Source organism: Gracilinanus agilis, chromosome 4 (assembly GCF_016433145.1).
Source record: "Gracilinanus agilis isolate LMUSP501 chromosome 4, AgileGrace, whole genome shotgun sequence".
In the NCBI taxonomy this organism is placed as follows: Eukaryota; Metazoa; Chordata; class Mammalia; order Didelphimorphia; family Didelphidae; genus Gracilinanus; species Gracilinanus agilis.
Window position 1 is genome coordinate 265,075,849 of NC_058133.1, and position 23,251 is coordinate 265,099,099.

General features: G+C 39.9%; 1 protein-coding gene across 1 annotated transcript in view; it reads left to right on the forward strand.

Annotated features, from left to right (window-relative positions):
* The window catches only part of C4H6orf89 (chromosome 4 C6orf89 homolog), a 48,918-nt gene extending 33,112 nt beyond the window's left edge, over window positions 1-15,806 (forward strand). Inside the window, exons 4-8 of the mRNA XM_044674345.1 lie at window positions 8,335-8,489; window positions 8,597-8,736; window positions 9,619-9,748; window positions 11,849-11,972; window positions 15,472-15,806. Coding sequence (XP_044530280.1) covers window positions 8,335-8,489; window positions 8,597-8,736; window positions 9,619-9,748; window positions 11,849-11,972; window positions 15,472-15,566 — 644 coding nt within the window. The 3' untranslated portion in view covers window positions 15,567-15,806. The remainder of the gene's footprint in view (window positions 1-8,334; window positions 8,490-8,596; window positions 8,737-9,618; window positions 9,749-11,848; window positions 11,973-15,471) is intronic.
* Window positions 15,807-23,251: the final 7,445 nt, after the last annotated feature.

Consider the following 23,251-nt stretch of genomic DNA (forward strand, 5'->3'; position numbering starts at 1 on the left):
GAGAATACATTAAAAGTAAATATGGGTAGTATGCTTATTGGTGCTTCCAGAATTGCCTAAAAGGAAAGGCAGAATAGGGAGACTGTATCACCAAACAGCACCCTATATACTTGCTTGGTGACTTTTGATTTCATCACAATTCTAGATTTGATTTTTGCACCAACATTTTTATTTTGTTTTGTAGTATAAAAGAAATGTAGTGTGATCAAAACCACAAAACGCCCCAAACTTTACATAGGAAGTGGAATTAATGTTTATTCTCATAAATCTTCCAAAATAGCACTTCCATGGGTTTTGCTAGGTCTGTAGAAAAACCAATTTGTCTCCCCTGAATCTGGAACCTTGACTAGCTTTATGCCAGACTATGAAAAGGGACACATGGTTCGAATGAGTTGATGTATGTAAAGTCCTTTGCAAACCTTAAAAGTGCTGTTTATATATATATATATATATATATATATATATGAGTTATCATCATTATAGGACTGTGTAAGATATGAGCTCAAATGAAGACATTTCATGTTTAAATATTTCTAATGACAGCTCATTTCTTCAAAAGATAGCCCTTTTTATTGCTAGAATGTTCTAATTTCCTTCCACCTTTCCTATTCTATCCTCTGGAGCGACAGATGTCTAGTCTTCCTCTGAAGGCAGCTGTTATTTCCCCCATTAGTCTTCTCTTCTCTTTAGTCTAAATTTTCCTAATTCTCTCAGCCATTCCTTATGTCACGATTTCCAGACGACTCCTCATCCTCTTGATGTTCCCTCATTTGTCAGTGTATCTCTTAAGATTATATTTACTTTAGATAATACCAGAACTGAATCAATATTCAGATGTGGTCTGACCAGCACAGATTGCTGGGTGGCTATTAACACTCTTGATTCTACAAATGAAGGCTGAGATTGCATTAGCATTTTAATAGCACTTTTCACACAGACCATATTGATCTTGTGGTCAGCTAAAATCCTTAGGCTTTGTTTTTCTTTTTTAAGCCAAGTTTCTAATATGTTATAATTGAGCTTTTAAAAGCCAAAATGAGCAACTTTATATTTATTTAAATATTCTGTTACATTTTATTTGATTAGTTTTAGCCTATAGCCTCCCTCAGTACAGGGATTTCAGGAGTGAGCCACCATGCTTGGCCAATTTACCTTTTCAGAAATCCTGGATATTCACTTATTCCTAGTCCTCTCACATCTCAACTGTTTTTCATGATTTCTCAAAGAAAAAATGTTTATTTTGATATCTTGGGATATCATATGTTATGGCAAGGAGGCTACTTTAAAGGATACTTTTTTCCGTCTTAAACAGATTCTTGATGTTTGTTTTTACATCTCCTTCGTTTTCTAATATATCCCACTTCTCTCCCCCACCCAGAGCCATCCTTTATAACAATATATGAATTGTACACCCTCGTTCTCTCTGCCTGCCCCCCACTCCCCAATCCACCTGCTGTGCAAAGAGAGGAAGGAGGCACATCCTCATATCTCTTATTCTTAGTCAGACTATAGTTTTATGATGTTCCTTTTTGATTTATTTTTTTTACCTTTCATTTATATCGGTGGTTCCCAAACTTTTTTGGCCTACTGCCCCCTTTCCAGAAAAAATATTACTTAGCCCCCTGGAAATTAATGTTTTAAAAATTTTAATAGCAATTAATAGGAAAGATAAATGCACCTGTGGCCATCACTGCTTCCCGGATCACTGCAGCACCCACTAAGGGGCAGTAGCGCTCACTTTTGGACTCACTGATTTACACTGTTGTCATTGTGCAGATTTTTTCCTGGTTCTGCTTGCTTAATTTATTTATATAATTGTCAACTTATATATCTTCTATAGTCTTCATACTTTGAGTATCTTATGACGCAGTAATGTTGTTATTATATTCACATACCACAACTTGCCCCCAGTCTCTGGACTTCGCTTTTGGTTTCAGTTCTTTGCTGTTACAAAAAAAAGCTCCTATAAATATTTTGGTGTAGGTGAGACTTTCTGCCTTTCACTTCCTTTAAGCATGTGCCTAGCAGTGTGATTTCAGGGTCAAAGGGTCTAGACATTTTCATCATTTTCTTAGTATCATTCCAAATTGCTTTACAGAATAGTTAAAGTAGTTTACAGCTCCAACCATATTTTACCGTGCTTTCTGTACTTTCAGTAGCTTTCTGCTACATACTTTCTGTAACTCCTCCAAAAGTTAACTATTTCCATCCTTTTTCCCCTTTATTTTTGCAATATGCTAAGTGTGAGGTAAAAACTCAAGAGTTATTTTATTTAGTAGATTAGTCCTAGACTATTTATTATATGAGGCCTAAATTTCTCTTATTAGTCATTTGGAACAGTCTCTCATGTGTGGACTAAGTTTGCAGTACTTCTTTTCCTCTTTTGTTTTCTTCTCTTCTCTTTTCTTTAACCCTTAACTTCTGTCTGAAAATTGACATTTAATATTGATTCTAAGGAAGAAGAGTGGTAAGGGCTAGGCAGTTGGGGTTAAGTGACTTGCTCGGGGTTACACAACTAGGAAGTGTCTGAGGCCAGATTTGAACCCTTCTCCTGACTTTGGGCCTGGCCTTCCATCCACTGTGCTACCTAGCTGCCCCTTCCTTTTCTTTTTTTCATATATGATAAATGCATCATGTTCACATCTTTTGAAAAATAGCTATTGGTCTTTCTGCCTTAGAGTTGTTAATGCCTTGTTTTATATACCCTTATGAAGTATATGAATGTGAGCTACTTAAAATGACTGCCCACATAAAGTTTAAGTTCCTTTTTTTTTTGCAGTATTCATTTTATCCTTTCTGTTATTCTTCCTGGAGCTGATGAAAGCAAAACTAATTGATGAATAATTAATTTATCTTTTTGTTACTCTGGCCTAATCTATCAGGCATATTGAACTGTGCTGTTTCCTAACGCAGCTGTTGAGAGTTTGTTAGGGGAAAATGAGACCTTGGCCCAGCTGCTTGGGGAGAGTCATTCCTTTAATGCAATAATGCACAATAGGACCCACTGTCAAAACAAGATCATGTGATTTGGGGAAGAGCTATGCCTCTGAAACAAGATGTTGGCTGCCAAACACTGAGACGGAAAAGAGAACAAATGAGCATACATATTCTGGAAAGGAAAAACAACAAAGAGACTTCATCAGGTGTTGGGTGATTCCATTCTCTCTGCCTTGAGCCAGAAGGCTGCAAATCAGCACCAAGGCTTGAAACTGGTGTTCTCATTTAAATACTTGTCTCCAAGCCACAAAAAGCAAGTTATTATGGAGATGTGGAGGACTTTTCCAGGGGAGCACTTTCATAATAATGCAAACCATAGTGTTGAGGTTATTTATGGCTCCTGATGAAACTGCCCATTTGGATCTGGTCTCTGTGTTTTCTAATAGGAACCTGTTTGTGGTTTCTCCTGATGGGTAGTTGGAAGAAACTGGCAAATGATTTTTTATTTGATGGTTAGAAGGGTAAGTTGCTGCTGTTGTTGATTGGCTCCAAACTAGTCTTTGATCTGAAAGCATACCTCTGACACAATCCCCAACACTGCCTTATCTGCGTAGCATCTTTTAGGGGGGTTGATTCTAAAAGTAATATTCTGTTTAACCTTTTTCTGAGTCTTTAAAAAAAAAGGTAGTTCTTATGCCTTTTCCCCTTCCTGACTTAAAATTAAAAACACATAAACCATATAATCAAACCTTACTTATGTGGCTTTTAAAAAAAAATCTTAAATTATGAACGTGTTGCATAACAGTTATGTTTGGAACATTGTGCTAGGCCCTAGAAAATAAGCCCAGCAAGGTTTAACCGGCTTCCTTTCTTGTTAAATTGTCTTTTATAATCCTTACCACTAGGTGGTAGCAATAGAAGAAAAAATTAATGGCAAAAAAAAAAAGTGTGATGGGGGAAATTCCAATGTGGGAATCCTTTCACAAATGAGAATCACAACCTATTTTGATTTAGTACATTAGTCCTACATTATTTATTGTATGAGGCAATAAAGATGAAGTGATTTGACCAGGATTACACAACTATTAAGTATAAGAAGTGGGATTTGAACACCGGTCTTCCAGACTCTAAGCATTTATTCCACACTGCCTCTACAGCTTCCCCAAAAGTGGTAGAAAAATTAGGATAAGCTAGAATGAAAAACAAGGGTAGACGAGAGAAATCAATCAAGCAACAAACATTTGTTATAGTATCTACTATATATTAGGAACTATTAGAGCTAGGGATACAAATAAATGAAATCATGCCTGCTCTAAATGAATTCAGTTACTATCAGGAGTGACAATATGTACATAATAACTAAGATTCTTATAGTGCATTAAAGTCTGTAGATCATTTTATATGTATTGTGTCATTTGATCCTCAGAATTTTATGAGGTAGATATTTATTATTCCCATTTTACAGATGAAGAAACTGAGGCTGAGAGAGAGTAAGTGACTTTTCCAGGGTCACTGTGAGACAGGATTTGAACTCCAGAAGATAAAATCTTCCTGACTTCAAGCCTGACAGTCTGTCTATCTACTAGGCCACCTAGCTGGCCCTCCATACATAAATACAGAAATATATACAAAATAAATCCAAGGCAACTTGGAGAGGATGGGTGCTAAGAATTTGAGGATTGGGAAAGGCTATATGTTGATGATTTAGAATGTAGAAGATGAAATGTTCAGAGTTTGAAGGGAAGGAGTTTTGGAGAGGAAAGAAGAGTACATTCTAGGAATGGGTGACAAACCATGCAAAGGCACCCAGTCAAGATGGGAGTGTCCTAAGTGAGAAACAACAAGGCCACAGTTTAGCTAGTCAGTAGTGTGTAGGAAGGGAAGAGTAATGCATAAGCCTGGAAAGATAGATTGTTTAAATTATGAAAGATTTTTAAATACTAAATTAAATGAAGTCCTAGAGGGATTTTATGGAGTAGGAAGAGGACATGATCAGATTGTGCTTTTAAGAAAATCACTTTGGCATCTCTATGGAAGATGAATTGGAAAGGGAGTGAATTGAGACAGGGGGACCAGTTGTAAGTCTTTTGGCCTGTCAGAACTGATGAAGGCCAGAACTAGGAGGAGGGTAGAGGGTTGCCAAATGAGTTGAGGAAAACAGGCATGTAGTAGGCAAAGGAAAGAGGGCATAAAAGAGAGTAGCAAAGATAATAAAAGAAACATGCAGGGCTGTAAGGAAGGAGAAGAATTCTTAGAAGATGAGAAATGGCTGTTGGAAAGAACTGGATCTAGAAAAAGAAAGGAAAGAGAGAAGAGAAAGTGAGGGGATACATTCATGCATTGTTGGTCTCAAGTGAAGAGAACTATTTAATATTTGCTAACCATTTGGCTTGGAATGGATATTAGAATCATAGAATAGTAGAGGTGGAAGAGCTCTTAAGAGACCATTCTGGCCAATGCTTTTATCTTATAAATAATGAAACTCGGGTCCAGAGACTAGTGGCAGAGCCTGGACAAAAATCCAATTTTCTTAATGCCCAGAGGCCAGTATAGCCAGAGAGCTTTTATAAAAGAAAATTCAAAGTCCCTTTTCCTTCTCATAAGATTGATGGTTATTTCTTTAAGGTCATAATTTAGACTCTAAATTTCTAAGCTATTTTTATTTGGTATCTGTTAATAACATGGACTATGGAAGCCAAACAAAAGAATAAAGATTAAATAAAAGAATAAAGTGTACTGTAAACTTAATGTCTAAATTATGACCATCAGTTCTACTAGGCCAGAAGACCTGCAGCTGGTCCCCTGTCCCAATTCTCTCCCTTTCCAATTCATCTTCCATGAATGAAGATGAACTTATAAAAAAAAGTCATCTAGGTCCAACCCTTTCATTTCACTTTACAGATGAGGAACATGAAGCTTAAAGGAGGGAAATGATTTGCTCAGGATCATATAGCTGATCAGATTCAGAACCAGAACTAGAATATGAGGCTCCCAGTTCACAGTCTAATAATCTTTCCACTTCTCTACCTTGTTTGAAACTAACTTATATGACCAAACATATCAACTTCAGGTTTGTTACTTACTCCTAAGGGCAGCAGCCATGTTTTCATTATCTCAGTATCTCTGAAATGGCTCGCACTGTATGTGGGAAATAAATCTCTACTGAAGGGTTGCTCTTATCATGAAACTGTTGGCAACTGGACCTCTATGACAGTAGCATTTCAAGCCCATTTGACTTCCATCCATCTCTTGGAATATAATACAGCTATACTGTTCAGGATAAAACCTTTGATCAAGAAAGAGAAGAGATGATGAAATATTTTGTTGGTTGGGTTTTCTTTTTTTTTTTTAAGTGTGGTGATAAAATATAACTAAATCTGGTTACATCAGAATGTATTACATATTGCAAAGATAATTTACAGATGCATTTGCATGAAAATCAAGTCATTGGTTCATGTAGGTGGATGTATGCATCGCACAAACCTGCTTTGCACTGAAAACAGGAAGGAAACCGTCAGCTACTATATGGCATCAGCAATATTCCTTTTTCTAGAGTGTTCCCAGATGTACTTTATTATGTCTTTCAGACTATATTCTTTTATTTAGGCAAGAATTCAGCGAAATGGACATAGAGGCATGTGGCAAGAATCAGGAAAAGAAATACCCTGGCATGGAGTGCAGAGCATCATTTGGAATTCAAGTCCACACTCATTGCTTGCTGTGTGCCAAGCACTGACATAATGGGGACTTGATCTGTCATTTAATTGATACTTTATGGTAAAGGAATTCCTTTCGCCAAGGCATATTCTCTAAAACAAAAGTCTTAGAGAGTTGCCTATGGCACTGAGAAGTTAAGTGACTTGCCTACAGTCATGTAGCCAGTATGGCAGCTGCTATGCAGGGATTAGAGCACCAGACCTGGAATTGGAAAGATTCAAGTTCAAATGTGACTTCAGACACTTTTAGCTGTGTGACTGCTAACCTGTTTCACAGTTTCCTCACCTGTAAAATGGGGATAATAATAACACCTACCTCCCAAGGTGGTTGTCAGGATAAAATTTGTAGTGTTTATTTAGCACAGTGCCTGACACATTGCTAATATCAAGGTGATTGTTGTGTTATTAGTAAGAGATGGCTTTCTTAGCTTCAAGGGTAAAACTCTCTTATCTAATACACCCTGCTGCCTTTAGAGAGGGAATACAAAGATGACCCAATCGCTTGCTCAGTTTGCCTTATAGTAGAAGAGACAAATATGCACATAAGTTAATATAAACAAGAGAGTTAAGTGCAAAGCAGAGGCCCAAGTTCTATAAGTATGGAAGCAGAAGAGAGAATTTCTAGCCAGAAGTATCAGATACAGCTGGACTTCCTTGAGGAAGTGATACTTCAGCTGGACCCTAAAGGACAGAAAATATTTCATGGGGCCAAAGCGTAGTAAACATTTTGTAGACAAAGGCACGGTGGAGGGAGAGGCCAAGGAAGATTACAGTTGCTGAAATAAGGCATTTGCTTTGACAGTCATCTCCTTCAAGACTGCTCTGATGGAGTAGAATTGCTCATTGACTACGAGAGGTGGGGGTGAGAGGAGGGGAGGGAAAGAACATGAATCATGTAACCATGGAAAAATTTTCTTAATCAACTAAATTAAAGAGGCAGGCTCTAAGACAGGGGTCAGCAACCTTTTTGACCGTGAGAGCCATAAACGCCACATTTTTTAAAATGTAATTCCGTGAGAGCCGTACAGTGCTCACAGTGCGCGCTCCTGTAACAGCGCCTGAAAAAAAATTAGACTTTATGGCTCCTGCAGAAAGAGCCATACTTTGCCGACCCCTGCTCTAAAGGTAAATCAGACCTCTTTTTCTCCATATTCTTCATGCTTTCCCATCTTATCAGTCTTTCTCCTATGCAGATTCATTTGCCACACTGTGGTGTGGGAAATTTGTTGGCTCATCACTTAATGGAAAAGCTTGGAATGTGCCACTATGTTCCAGTGTTGGCACACTGGGCAGCACACCTGGACCCCAGTTTTTTGTCATTGGCTTTTTAAAAACCACTTGGGAGCAGCTATATGGTTCAGTGGATTGAGAGCCAGACCTAGAAATGAGAGGTCTTGGGTTCAGATGTGACCCCAGACACTTCCTAGTTGTATGAGCCTGGGCAAGTCAATTAACCCCCATTTGTCTAGCCTTGCCCTTCTCTTGTAGAGTTGTTACTAAGACAAAGTTTTAAGGGTTTTAAAAAAAAATTATATGCATTTTTACATTTAACTTTTACTTGCAAAACTTTTGGCTTTACAAGGTGTTGATCTTCTTGTACCTGTTTCTTTTCTCTCTCTCTCTCTCTCTCTCTCTCTCTCTCTCTCTTTCTCTCCCCCCCACCCCCTTTCTCCCTTCTTAGATTGCGATGACTGGTGGAAAACAGACTGCAACCCGAACAATTCTACCATCCCTGCTAACTGTACTGGCTGTGCATTGATTACAGGCCTCCAGGTGGTACAAACCATGTCACAGTTACCCCCCAAATTTGAGAAACTCCAGCCTCTACTGATCAAGGTAACAGAAGCCTGACTCTTTTGATAATTAACCTAAACTAAGGAAGGTACCCAATGCTTTCTAGCAACAACCAGTAATGGCTTGTGTTGTCTTTTGTTTCACCTAAGACTGGACAGTCTCTATCTTCCAAGGACCTTCAGCTTTTTCAGTGCCAGTACCCAGAGTTGACAGAAGGGATCTCTGAAGGATTATTAGCCCGGTGGTGGAATTGTTTTCCTCATCAGCGGTTCCCTTTTAGTTTCCCATGGTGAGTTTCAAGAATGAATGGGTTGAGCCTTCAGCCTAGGTGTTGAGAAGTAACACATTCAAAGACATGATATTCAGTAGCAGAGTTAAAAAATAATGACAAATGAGAGTCAAAGAACAGAAAAATGTGTGATATGAATTAATAGGCCAGGAAGGGGAAGGAGGAATGCAGTCTTTACACATTACCAATTTCTGTTTGCACATTGCGTGGAGCTCTGATTAAGTGCTAGAAATTGCCTAACAAAAGCAAATCAAGATGATGGTCGTTGCCCTTGGAATGAAAATCCTCAGAAGAAATTAAGTTGAAATGGCTTTTTATCCCCATTTGTTTCTGTGAAATTTGCTAATGATTTGCTTCTCTTCTTCCTGTCTCATAAACGTATCTCCAAAATAAAGAACTGGGGCTTTTAATCCTCAGTTGTGCGAGTTGATTTAAATCCATTTTCCCCCTTGTCTGCACTCTACCCAAGGAGGACAACTTGTATTATCTGAGCAGCAGGATACCTCTTTCCTCCTTCTTCCCTTCCTTAACCCTTTACTACCCCCACAACCATTCTTTCTTCCTTTATCCCCCTTCTGACCACTTCTAATTTCCAAGATAAGATGAATAAGTTGTTTTTTGCTACTTTCTTCATGCTATTTTAGTTGGACTTTGTCAACATCCCACCCACTTATTCAAATTGTGATTCTAGAGTGTCTTTGTGTTATGTTTATTAAATAATTTATAATGGCTATTTTTAATGGAATGGATGTCAATGCTAAGCCCTGTTATTTTTCTACACACCCCGCCCCACATTATTCCGTCCTTATTTTGTTCTCTATAGCATGGTAACAGTTCCTCTTGCCCAGTGTGACCTGTGTTTTTCTGTCTGCTGTTTTATAGGAGCAGACCTCTGAATAGATCAAACATTCTACATCAGCTTTTCCCTGTGTTCGATACCTTGCCATTTCCTAAAGATGTCTCCTTGAAAAGCTGCTTTGTTGCCCATCAACCACCTGTACTGGGGAGTAAGGTGAGAAATCAGTCTATCAACAAGCATTTATAAAGGGCCCACTATGTGCCAGAGAACCTAAAAGAAAAAAAAAATACAAAATGATCCTTTCCCCTAACAAGCCTATCTTCTATTAGAGAAAGCAAACTTAAAATCATATTTTTTGGCAAAGAAAGATACCATCGGCTGGGAAATGGGAGAAGCCTCATGTATACAGAAGGCTATACTTGAGCTGAGTCTTGAAAGAAACTAGCAATTCTAAGCAGAAGTAAGGAGTTTGAGAGGTACGAAAGGCTCTTTTAGATATTGAACCAGTGGGGATGGTTTTTTGCCATTAATTGAGTGTTATTGATGTAGATTCTAATAGCATTTTTTTCTGGGGATTATATTTTTGCCAGCATGTACCAAACAAATGTACCACCACCACCACCTCTATCTTGAACACCATTTTCCCTTAATCCTCACCCCGAAAGGAGTTAGCCTAGGATCTTGAGCACAAGGGTCTTAGAAATAGCAGTGCCCCTAAACCAGCAAGCCCTCCTTCCAGCTCATCTCCTCTAGCCATTATTGAGAGAAATCATTATGGATAAGGTGCCTACCTTCCTCAGCACGGGAGGAATTTTAAAACTCATGAAAAGTTTATTGCCTAGGAGTAGGATACCTCTTTTTTTCTGGTAGTAGAGTAGATGGTGATACTGAGCTCTTGCCTGGGCTTTAAAAAGATTTCACCATGTTATCACAGGCTAGAATTTAGGGCTCTAAGCATAAATTCATCTCTGTAATTACTGTGCATTTTCTATGTGACTTCTTTTTACCTCATTTTTCTGAGTTGATAATTGGGGCTAATCACATCAATCTGCCTCATAAGGTTATGGAGGGAACTGACTAAAGGATCTTTGTAGATAACAGAGTACCTTCATCACATTCCATTTAGTTATCACAAAACCTTGCTATTAAATTACTAAATAAAGTAGTCTAAGAGGAGTGACCCAACAGGCAGAAATTCTAAATATAGTCTGGCTCCCTACAAGGCAGATAATTCTTCTGTCCCTGATCCTACCTTAAGCCCCTTTTTCCAGTGCTTGTCCCAGTCCACTTCTCCTTTTCCTTGTTCCCTACTCCCCTGGGCCCCTGGTGCCAGCCAACCTTGCTCCCAGACTACTCCCTGTCCTTGATCATTGTCCGCCTCAGTTCTGCTGCTATGGCTTCGCCCATTGTTCCTAATGTTGCCCTGGCAACAGCAGTAAGAATGGGATTTTTCTGGTCTGACTTGTAGCAGTGGTCTCAGTATCAATGGTGGTAGTAAACAGGGCAGAAGCTGAGGCCAGTGGCTGTAGGGGTGTGATGGGTAGGAGCTACAAGGCAAGGGCTCTTGTCCTGTTGTTCCAGATATCCAGAGGAGTAGAAGCCAAATAGGTGAGGTTCTAGTATATTTGTTCTTAAGTTTTATCCCGTAATGTCATATTTCTACAGCACTTGTACATTAATGGCTTATAGATCTAGAGTTGTATGGGAACTCGGGTCATTTTGTCCAGTCCCCCCACCCTCCCCTTATTGTATAGGTAGGGAAACTGAGGTCCATAGTGGTTCAGTGGCTTACCCAAGGTCACACAGAGCAGTGAATAGCAGAAGTAAGATTTGAATCCAGATCTCGTGACACCAAAATCAGTGCTCTTTCCACGGTAGTATCTATTTCTATCCTTTGTTTGACAGATTAAGAGGCTGAGGCCCATGTTATTCAGTTAGTCTTGATTATGTCACTCACATTTCTGCAATATAATAACCCAGTGAACTAAGGAGAGCAAAGATTTTTATTCTCAGTTCCCATGAGGAGGCCAAAGCCCAGAGAGGTGAGAAGACTTGCCCATGATTACAAAGCTATGAAGTGGAGGCCAGAATTCAAACTTCAGTCTCTCCCAGCTCCCAAGTGCAGTGTTTTTCCCACTATACAGAGCTGCCTCTGTCTCTTCACCCAGATTATAAAGTCCTCATGGGCAGAAAAATGACATCTTTGGTGTTCAGGGCCAGGCTCCTAAGTGGGTAACAGTTCCTATAGGCATTCACATTGGCACTGGGCCTGATCCGTCTCTGCTTCCCTTGTTCTGTACTCTCCTCCTGCAGATGCGTGCAGTGCACGACCTATTTGTCATCGGCAGTGGCGAGGGCATCATGTACCTCACGCCTCCTACTGAGTGCCGAAAACATTGCAATACTGTGGTGATGCAGCTGGAGCCAGGGGACGTTGGTACGTATGGAGCTGGGTGGTAAGGTTGTTGAGTCTTATTCCTGGAGGCAGTTCTGCTTGAACTCCTTTGGAAAGGGAACACACTTTGTGCTGGAGGAGTGGAGATATGTGTATATTTGGGAAAAATCCATTGTTTTTCCTGCCCCCAAATCAGTTTTTATTGATGTCTTCCATTTTTTACATCATCATAATTTTCTGCAGTAATCCCATGGCTTTCCCCTTTCAGAAAACCCTTATGTGTAACAAATAATTTTTTTAAGACAAAAGGAAAAAATCAACATAACTAATCAATATGTTGATAAAATATGTATAATGTAAAACCCTTGTAGATCTCTTATTTCTTTTTTTTTTTTTTGAGCCAGGCTTGTTCCTCATAATTGTGTAATATTAACATGGGGGGATGAAGGGGGCTATCAATTTTCTCTTTACATCGTTGTAGTCATTCACTCACTGTGTATATTGGTTTCTTGATTTCTGCTTACTTCAGTCTGTATTAGTTTATGCATTTCTTTCTAGTTTTCTCTGTATTCATCATATCACATTTGTTATTTCTTCTGGCACAGGATTCCATTACACCCATGTACCACAGTTTAGCCATCCCTCACATTTGATAGACCTCCACTTTGCTTCTAATTCTTTGCTATCACAAAAAGTGTCACTGTAATATTTTAGTGCATATTCATCTTATCACTGGCCTTCTTGGGATATAAGAATGGTAATAGAATCTTTGGGTCAACTAGTATGAACATTTTAGTCACTTTATTTGCATAATTTCAAATTGCTTTCCAGAATGGCTGTACCCATTCACATCTCCACTAACATGATACACCAGCAGCATCTGCATAATTTCCAAACACAATGCCTCTCAACATTGACTGTTCTCATCAATTGTCTTTTTTGCTAATTTGCAGGTTGTGAGGCTCCCAAATCAATTTTTTTAAAAGATCAGCATGCTTAGAAATTGGTCTTGTGCTCAGTCATACCTGGATTAGTGACACAGTAATGGAATTAAGTTAGGGCACATGTATAACCGGGAAGAGATGAAGATCCTTTTAATGCCACATTTACCAACTTGGTTGGGGAAAAGTAAGAGGAAGGAGGTGCAACTTTTTTTATCAGGGCAGCCACCCTAAAAATAAATAAATAAATAAAATAAAAAGGAATGCAACTGGGGCGGCTAGGTAGGCTCAGTGGGTCAAGAACCAGGCCTAGGGACCAGGGAGAGGAGGGTCCTGGGTTCAAATCGGACCTAAGGCACTAACTACCTGTGTGACCCTGGGTAAATTACTTAAACCCCCATTTCCTAGCTCACTACATAGTATTCTAAGATGAAAAGTAAGAATTTAAAAAAAAATTTTTAAATAAAAGAAATAAATGCAACCCAGTTGCCTGGTTACATAAAAGGATTCTGAGTCACCCTGCTGACTTATCCCATTATTCTCTTTTTGTTTTACTCCTCTTCACTTGAAGTCTTTAGTAGGAAACTGGGTGATCACTTGGCAACATGGATTGTATCTGTTTAGGTATCCCTCTTGAGTTTTATTTTAACTTTTAACTGAGATACTGTGATTCCCTTGGAAGGATGGAATTGAGGAGAAATTTATCCTTCATATATGTAGGCTACACCAATTCAGGGAAAATTTAAAATGTATATAATCTTTAATCAAATTCTAAATTTTATTTCAGATTTTAAAATTAAACCATAACAATGACTACACACAGTATAAACATTGATTGAACTGATGTTTGCCAGTGACACTGGGATAGGAAACTTTAACTGGGGAAAAATGGCATTGCTATGATAAAAACAGCAGGGATTACTGTAATAAGGACTGAAATATAGGATTCTGATTTCAAGTTTTAGACTTGGTTTCTCTACAGTGAAAATGGTCTTTGGGTGATGATAGCAATGGTATATTTGGATTTAGAAGATTAATTTTTTACATAAATACATTTGGATAGAATCTTGTCTTAGAATATGAATTCATGCCACTTCAGACAAAAGATATTTTTAATACCTCATATAGAGAATGTTTCCCAAACCCAGAAGCATCCACAAAAGTACCCCCCCCCCAAAGAGAAAGGAATGGACTTTAAACTCTCCAGATCTCAGTTTTCTCACCCATAAAATGAGGGGGTTGAAGCAGATAATCTCAAACATTCTTCTAAGTCCAAAGATTATAAATTATAAATCCATGATTGCTCTAAGCCAGTCCTCTTTCTCAAATTGTTGTATTTGTACTTGACAACCTAACAGTATTCATTGTGATTAAATGTTTTAGTTTAAAAAGGCTCTTTTGTTGAACTTGAAAACATTTAATAATACTAAAATTTACATAGTGTGGATTTTAAAATTAATATTCAGTATCTCCAAAATATATTTATAGAGATTTATTAATATTTAACTAGAGAGCTAGAGAACACAGGAAACGTTCCCCACTCACCTCGTGTGGAAGAAAGAGCTAGGGAAACAAAGACTCGGTCACCACTCAATTCACGTGGAAGAGAGCGCTAGAGGGGCATTACCCAAAACTTAAATGCAATCATGCAAAAGACGCAGGTAAACAGAAAGGAAAAGGAATTGTGGGTAATACAGAAAGGAATTTTGGGCAATGCAGTTCCAGGGGTTCAAGATTTTCCAACTATACATTAGTGATTTACCATTTTAAACTGTACTTATTTCTTAATTCATTTGATCACAACCTTCAGAGGTAGGGAGGGCAGAGATTTTAACACCCATTCATAGAGGCCCAGAGAAGTTAAATCACCATCTCTAGAGTCATAAAACTCATCATTGTCATAGATGAAATTTGGATGCAAGTCTTCTGATCCAGAATTAGAATTATACAGAATCTCAGAGCTGGGAGGGATTTAGAGGTGACCCAGTCTAACTTAGCTGAATAGGCTTCCTTTCCATAGAATTGTATTTCATAGGAGCTTACCCAAATTTGACTTGAAGACCTCCTTTGATGAAAAAGCTACTTATACTTCCTGTACCACCCCAATCTACTTTGCACAGTTCTCTTCTCTCTTTTTTTTTTTCCCCTTACCTTCTGCCTTAGTATCAGTTCTAAGACAAAACAGTGGCAAAAGCTAGGCATTGGAGTTTAACTGGCTTGTCCAAAGTCACATAGCTTGAAAAGTGTCCAAGGGCAGATTTGAACTCAGGTCCTCTGGACTCCAGGCCTGGCATTTTATCCACTAAGCCACTTAGCTGCTTGAGGTCTTCTAACAGACAGGAATTCCAGGACACTGCATGATACCACTGCACAGCAACTGTAGGAGGTAATAAGTAGGGATAGCAAATAATTTCTTCACATTCTCTGCTTATTTAAGTCAAAATAGACTCAGACCTTAGAAAACAAGATCTTGTAATGTACCTAAGTATCATTCAGAGTTGACTAATGGACTTTTCATTTTGTTGTTGATGTATCTGTCTCTGCACTAACAATTAGAAATATATTTATATATGATCCCTTGTTGTTGTTTGTTCTCAAAGGCTATGCCAGTGTGGATCATTGGAAGATAAGCGTTGGCCCAAGAGGAACAGAGCCCTTGGTGATTTGCGACGGAACTACCAACTCAGAAATGTAGAGGACCAGGATTCTGTCCCAAGAGAACCTGGTAGAGCAAAAGAGAAGATCAGGTTGATTGGGTGGGTGGGGCGGGAAATAAAAAAAGACCGAAACAACAAAATTTCTTTTCAGGGGTTGGTTACTTAGTTGTTTCCCCTTTGCATGTGTGATTCTGTGATTCAGGTAGTATATGTGCTCAGTGTAACCTTCCCTGTGTTATGATATAGTCATGCTCACATATTCTCCAGATAGACTGTGAAGAATTCACTCCCCATAGGCTGGTTATGCTAAAGCCTGGGTTCCTGGTGATTTCAAATACTATCTAACTGCTTGAAGAATTCTCAAGAAGGGGGAAAACTCAAAAAGATGGCACCTGCCTGAGCTGACATTTTGCAGCTAAGATTCACCACTGGCCCATTGAAGGGGCTCTGCACAGAGGACATTAAATTCTGCCCTTCCTGCTAACTCCCAGCTTTCCAGCCTTGGGGCTGTAAAACCATCCTCTTGAGTGACCAGCCCCTTTCTGTCCTGACCTAATTCTGTGTAGACATTCATAGTTTACAGATCTATAGCGGAGGCTTCTTCAAGATTGGTTTCATTGTTTCTCTCAATAGTATTGACTATAGAATGGCCCATATTATTATTAGCAAGGTAAAACTGGTCCCTGAGCAACTAGTATGTCCTCAGATAGAACTCTTAGCAAGTGTACTTCTTTGCCAGTATCCTTCCTAAGGACCTTAGGGATGTCAGACTTTGACTAGAGACTGATAGTAATTTGATTAGGCAGTTCCTCTCCCAAATTGTTCTGATTCGCCATTTTTTTTTCAACTCTTTCTCTCCCTTCCATATCTGATTTGTTTTCCCAGTAACACATCTCATGATCCCACCCATGTCAAGGGATTGTGTTTTGCCTTACCAGAATGTCTTTTAGAGGGGAGTAGTGCTGAAGTAGGCCAGCTTGGGAAGCAGTTTCCTCCCTGGCCTTGATCTTTAGGATTTGAATTTCTTCTGTGAAAGATGTTTTACAGATGTGTCAAGCTGATGTCAGAGTGTGGTTAGGGGAGGAACTCGGGACATGCATTGTTGGCTGACTAACGGTGGGGTGTGAGGCTGCTGTTTTACTGAGAAATAAGGTGGGTTGGTTTTTTTTTTCAGTTTTGTAAAGCTGTTTTGTTTTCATTGGGCATTTGAGTCTAGTAAAAATTTTTCTGAAATGCTGTCATACAGCACCGACAATATGGTATAAATGGCAGGGATCATTTCTTGTTCTCTTGCCTTCTCAAAAATGTTAAGGCAGAGACATCTACTACTCAGTGGGCAGGCCAGACCATTGCTCAGAAAAACACACAAAACTAACCATCCGGTCTGTGACTGCATTTGGAACTATAGAAAGCCAGCAGCTAGAATAGATCTTTTTGCTAGAGACTGATGTTAATTGACTTAAGAACTGGTGTTGAGAGCAGTTCATCCTGATGTCTACCAGGAGCTACCTGCAGGAGAAATCCCACAAAGCGCAAAGTCCCAGTGGATTTTTCTGTCAGCCTTATGAGTCATGTGACCCCTTCTACTAAATTTGATTTCCTGAGTTATAGTCCTACCTATTGTTTTATAAAGGGCATGTGAGAATTTAGAGCATTCTATCTATAGCAGCTGTGTGAGTAAGTCATTTTGAACCATCCTAGATTGTAGATGATAAACTGTCCTAGAATAGAACAATGGTGGTTTTGGATGGAGCCATTAGTTAAAAGAAGCAGCCACTTATGTGAAAACCCAAACCAAAGTCTACTTGTAGAAAATACAGGCCTCTTAGAATCATGACTTGGGATTGCTTTGGAATTCAGAAGAAATGGTTAATGTGAACTTAGGCAAGCTCATAGAGTTCCTTGTAGCTTTTTTTCATGTGGAGTATGAAGGGGGGGGGGGAAGGTAATCTGTTGACCCAGAAGTTTCTGGTGGCTCTAGTCAGGTATACTCCCATCCTCTCCCTGCCTTTGAAGGGCTGCTCCACAACTGTTCTGGGGGCTGAGACACTTCCTGGGCTTGTCCTTGGAGGAACTGATTAGAGCGTGGCAACCTCATAGGCTTTTAGATTCTATTCAGAACTGGAAGGGACCTTAGAGATCCTTTTGTCTGTCCCTCTTTTTAAAGATTACAAATCAAATGGAGGGGCCCAGAGAGCAGATGCCTTGTCCAAAGTCACCTACATAGTCTTAGCGGAGGCCACAAGTTGAACCCAGGAGCTCTCTTTCCTTCACCATGTGCTCCAAGACAGAGCTTAAAGGTTCTGGGAAATGCCACAGTTACATAAAACAGTGACCTTGAAGGGATTAAGCAGCGGAAGTCTTCGCATAGCCACCATCAAAAGGGGACCCACCAGGATGTTCCAATAGCTGTGGTTTTGCCAATTCCACAAAGAACCTTTGCAACAAGTTATTAGGATGTACATCTCCAAATTGACCCCTTGTTTTGAAGTTAGGTTTTGTTGATGGTCTAAATGCTCTGAATCTTAGGGATGGGTCTGAAGGGCCATTTTAAATTTTACCTGTTGCTGTGGCCAAAGAAGTTTTGTCACCAGGTGGCCAGTCTATGGCTGCTGCCTTTCCATTACTCGGCTGGTCCTCAGAAAGTATGTTTCTGCCTGATACAAACCTAGGGCCATCCTCAAAGCCTGAGAGAACTGCCATAGTTTGCATTCACTTGGCTAGGCTTTTGAATTTGCCTGGGGTGGCAAAGTCCATGCCGTGGTAAGGCATCTACTTAAGACTTGTTTGAAATTCAGAATTCATGCAGGTCTTTGTGGGAGCTGAGAAATTCTACCTAGGCATTTGTATACATATGTATATTAGAGTTTATTCATGTTCTCCATATGGGCTCCCTTTTACATTCACCTAGCTCTCCTTCCCAAGATCTAGTCTATATAGCCAGCTACCATTCTGAAGCCTGAAGATGAAAACTACTGTAGAAGTCCCTTTGAAGGGCCACGTACAGTATATATCGACTAGAAACCCAGGAGGATTAGAAAGGAAAACAAGAATGAGAAGTAGGAGAAAGAACTTTTGACCAAAAAAGCCTCATTGTATAGAAGCAAAAATTTACAAAAATAATCTCAAACACCCAATAACAAGATGGAGAATTTAAATACAAATAAGCTAAATTTCAAAAATCAGTTTTTTGTCTTAATGAATCAGCCTGAATCTGAAATTTTGACAGAGCCAGACTGAGTTGGATATTCCTGGCTTGTGGAAGCAGTTATCAAGAATAAGCTCAGGTTTTTATTCCCAGAGCAGAGAATCTCATCACTAGAACTGCCTTCTCTCGGAGTGCCTTTGGAGTTGGGGCTGCTTTGGCATAGAATCCAGTGAATCTCGGCTTTGGTCGGTCCCTTTTACTAGATTAAATAGCTATATTGAGATAAAAGTTGGGTTCATGGCAAGGAGAGCATGTAGAGATCAAAAATGCTGGTTTCCAAAGCTTGCTCCTTGGTAGAGAGAGTCTGGTCTCATGAAAGACTCTCGGGAGACCATTGGCCTGTATCTTCTTCTACTTATTCCCATCCTCTTCCAGTGTCTCATGGTGGACTGGAGGTGATCCCGAGTTACCCTATCCCCCAAGGGAACACAAAGGAAGGCTTCAGGTAGAAGTTCATAAAGGAGGGACTCTGATCTGAGTGCCAGCCTAAGCCAAGTTCAGAGACCTTATCACCAGAGGACTGGCCACCAAGTGATGATTTTCCTTTTTGACTTTAATAGCCCAGAAAAACTATCTGCCAAGACATAGGGTGAAGGCACCGTGATCTGCTTTGGTGGACAGAAGAACCATAGTAGTGAGAGAAAAATACTGATTCTCAAAGTCAGTATTTGTTAGTAGAAAGGACCACACCTACCAGCAGGATTGCAGTCTTCTGCAATAGCCACTTAATCTAGGCATGGAATAGCATAGCACATAATAGGTGATTGTCAGAAATGAGCTGATCTTAAATTTTTTGTAGACCTATTTTGGATTAGGCCATCTTGGGGGGGAAAAGGTGTGGAGGCTGGAAAGGCTTTAGAATTTATTAGCCAGTTAAGTATGTATTATGTGCCAGGCACTGGGCTAAGAACTGGGAATACAAGTACAAATAAAAACAAATAGTCCAAGTCAAGCTGAGAGATGGGAGGTGTCTTGGGTTCAAATGTGGCCTCAGACACTTCCTAGCTGTGTGACCCTGGGCAAGTCCCTTAACCTCCATTGCCTAGCCCTTATTGCTCTTCTGCCTTGGAACTAATACACAGTATTGATTCTAAGATGGAAAGTAAGGGTTAAAAAAAGAAAACAAAACAGTGCCTGCCCTCAAAGACCTTACAAGCTAATGGGTGAAGACAACCCACAAAAGGAAGATGCTGAAAAGTTTGGGAGATGAGGGTGGGGGGGTGGAGTTAAAAAATGTCTTTGTGAGAATCTTCTAAAAAGGAATTAAAAAAAACAGATGATGTCAGCTATATATGTCTTTTATGATGATCAGTTTTTAAATTTTGTCACAACATGGCAGTTAGAAGATGAGCTTGTCCAAGAGAATTCCCAGGCCAGGTGTTTCCAGATACATCATCAGACAAGGATATGGCCCAGTTTTAGTTGGAGTCCCCTGAGAGTTTGTTTTTCAGTGCTCAACCATATTCCTTTCCCAAAAAGAGGGGAACCCTCCATGACCAGGGATCTCTTCAGGACCTGAGGCTGGAGTGGTCATTTCAAAACCAAGTATCACTGTAAGATGGCACTAGGAAGTCAATGCTGGAATGAATTCATAGCTGGGGGGTGGGAGTGGGATTCCTTTAATAAATGTTAACAGGTGGAACTTTAATAATTTTTATACTGAGCATGTAAAGGCCCCAAAGCATGGGGGCTAGTCTCGTTTCTTCTCTTTCTCATTTCTTCTCTTTGAAAACTGGAAAAGGCCAAACTTGAAGGGGGAGGAGAAGTAGTATGACAGTGAAATCAGATGTAGAAAGCTTAGTGTCAAGTCAAACAGGAGTTGGGCAACAGGGCTTGTTTCTCCTTTAGAGCTTCTGTTTAAAAAAAGAAGAGATCCCCTCAGTTCCCAAGTTCAGTCATCCCCTTTGGCCCTCCCAGTGGTGATTCTATAGCTTAACAGGGTCCTACTCCTAAATTGCTTTGGAAATTTTTATTTAAATTAACAATTCTCATGTCTGATCCCCTAGTAGTTTATTCATTAAACACTCGTGTCAGGAAGGAAAATATGAGAGTGGATGTTAAATGAGAGGATTATGGTACTAAAAATATGCTCTTACCCACTGCCATCAATGTTCATTTCTCTACCTGCCTCCAGACCCACAAGCTGTTGGTCTTTCCATGCCCCTGAATCTAAGAGATTAGGCTGTTTAATGGAAGCTTGTAAACTGTTGCACGCCCTCCTTTTCCCTAACCTTATTTCAGACACTTGTGGGTTAAGAGAATGAAGGCCTTGACCTACCTCTCTGGGAAGATGGAGAAATTTTAGATGGTGCCCATTCGTCAGGCGATCACAGCACCCCTTTGATCTCAGGGGTTCAAGTCTTATTCTCAGCTGAGTCGGCCACCCTGGGGTTTTATAACCAGAAATGGTTATTAACATCTTTTGTTTTAACCTCACCTGCTTTTCCCATTGTAGCCTTCCCATCCCTTCCCAGACAACTATCCTTTATATAACAATTTTTAAAAGTGAAAAAACACATAGTTCAGCAAAACTGACCGGCTCATCAAAAAAAGCCTCCAGTTATCCCTGTGGTTCCACTTCTGCAAGGCCACATTAAATCTTTAAAGTAGGATGCCAGAGTGGTTCAGCCAGCCAGCCAGGACTCCAGCTACAATGCCAAGTGTGAGAGTCGGGTAAGGAAAATATGTGGAAATGAGAGGCACATATCGGGTGTCCTAGGATCTGGTAAACCTCTTCCCCACTGAGATCCTGAAACTAAGAATATTCTGGGGGAGGAGAGTGAGTTTTGGAAGACTAACAGGTGTTGTCTCTTTTGCACCACATCCAAGTACACCACACCCTGTAAGCAGTGAAGGCTTAAGTGCGGGGTCATGCTCAGAAATCATCCACCCAGCACTTGTGGACATCTGGCCCTATCACTGTGTGATTCACATTTAAGAGTTATCTGCCATTCCTCTCTCTTGAGACCTCGAAACTTCCATACTTTTTTGGTGAGGCCTATTAAATAATTTTGGTAAGTAGATACATGTGGTGGTGTGACTCTGCTTATATAATTGCCACTTCTCCGCCTCTTAGTGTGTGTCAGTCAGCAGATATTTATCGACTCAGTGCTACAAAGGCTGAACAGAAAGAGGAAACGAGCTCATGAAAGGTGATGGTAGAAAAAGCAGCCATTGAGACACTTCTGCCCACCTCCAGCTGGTGGCTTTTTTCCCATCACCATCCTCGGCTCCCTTCCAGGAAGCCACAGATAATCCCGTTTCTTTTCAAACAAGGCTTCAGCCTTTGCCTTCCAAAGCTACCTGATCAGTTTTGAACATGTGGCAAAAGTGGTGTGATTTGCCCACCTCCTTTCCCCTGCCCTTTGATGCCAGTGGCCCTAATGTGGCATGCAGAACGAAGGAGAATTGAGAAGCCCAGATTGAATTATCAGCAGTGAATGTGGTACCTGCCAGGGAGAATAGTTTCAGAACTGATTTCTTCTCTGTTTCTAGAAGGTCAGGGCTGTTCCTTTGCTTTGGAGCGTGGAAGCAGCTGCAGTTCATTTTCAGTACTCTGTTTTGTTTGGAGAGGCTGAGTGTATTGTGAAAGCTGAGACTGACCTAGGAAGGTGGTAATAATTTGTGCATAGTGACATAAGTGTTGGAACTCCATATGCTATGAATATTTGTGGCTGTTAATCAAATACACAAAATTTTATTTACAGTAACTTAATATATCGTGAACTTGTAAATACTTTTGTTCTGTAAAGAATGTATATAAATTAAATTTTATGTAAAGTTTGTTTTTACTTTTTGTGATTAAAAATGCATATGTGGTCAATGTTTTCAGTGGTGCACTTGACTCTTTAATTTCTATTTTAACATCTCCTGCGATACATGACTCTATGTCCATTTTATCATTTTTCCTTAACTATGGCATCTCAGCTGCCTCACTCAGTTCAAACCATGTGGCAAGTCAGGGCTATGACAGTCAATCATCTGTCACTATTCATTTTCCTCTAAATACACTCACCTGATTCCCTTAGCTCACAACCTCCCCTTTTGTCACAAGCAGCCATCTGTCTACATCATGACTTTCAATCTGTTGGTACATAAGTATTCTGAAAAGTTCTAGTTCCCCCCTGAAATTGTTTTTTTCTTAACTCTTTATGTCTTAGTATCAATTCTAAGACAGAAAGGTGCTGCAAGGACTAAGCAATTGGAGTTGTGTCTCGCCCGAGCTCACACAGCAACGAAGTATCTGAAGCCAGATTTGAAAACAAGTCCTCCTGACTCCAGGCCTGGCACTCTTATCCACTGAGACACCTCATTGCCCATAAATGATGCCTTCAGATTTATAAACTATAGAGTTGGCTGAACGGCACAGTAAAGTGCTAGGACCTTCCCGTGTGACCCTGGGCATGTTGCTTAACCCTGTTTGCCTAGCCCCTATCTCTCTGCTTTAGAGTGGTTACTAGGACACAAAGTATGGTTTATTAAAAATAAAAAACAAAAGAGGCAGCTAGGTGGCTC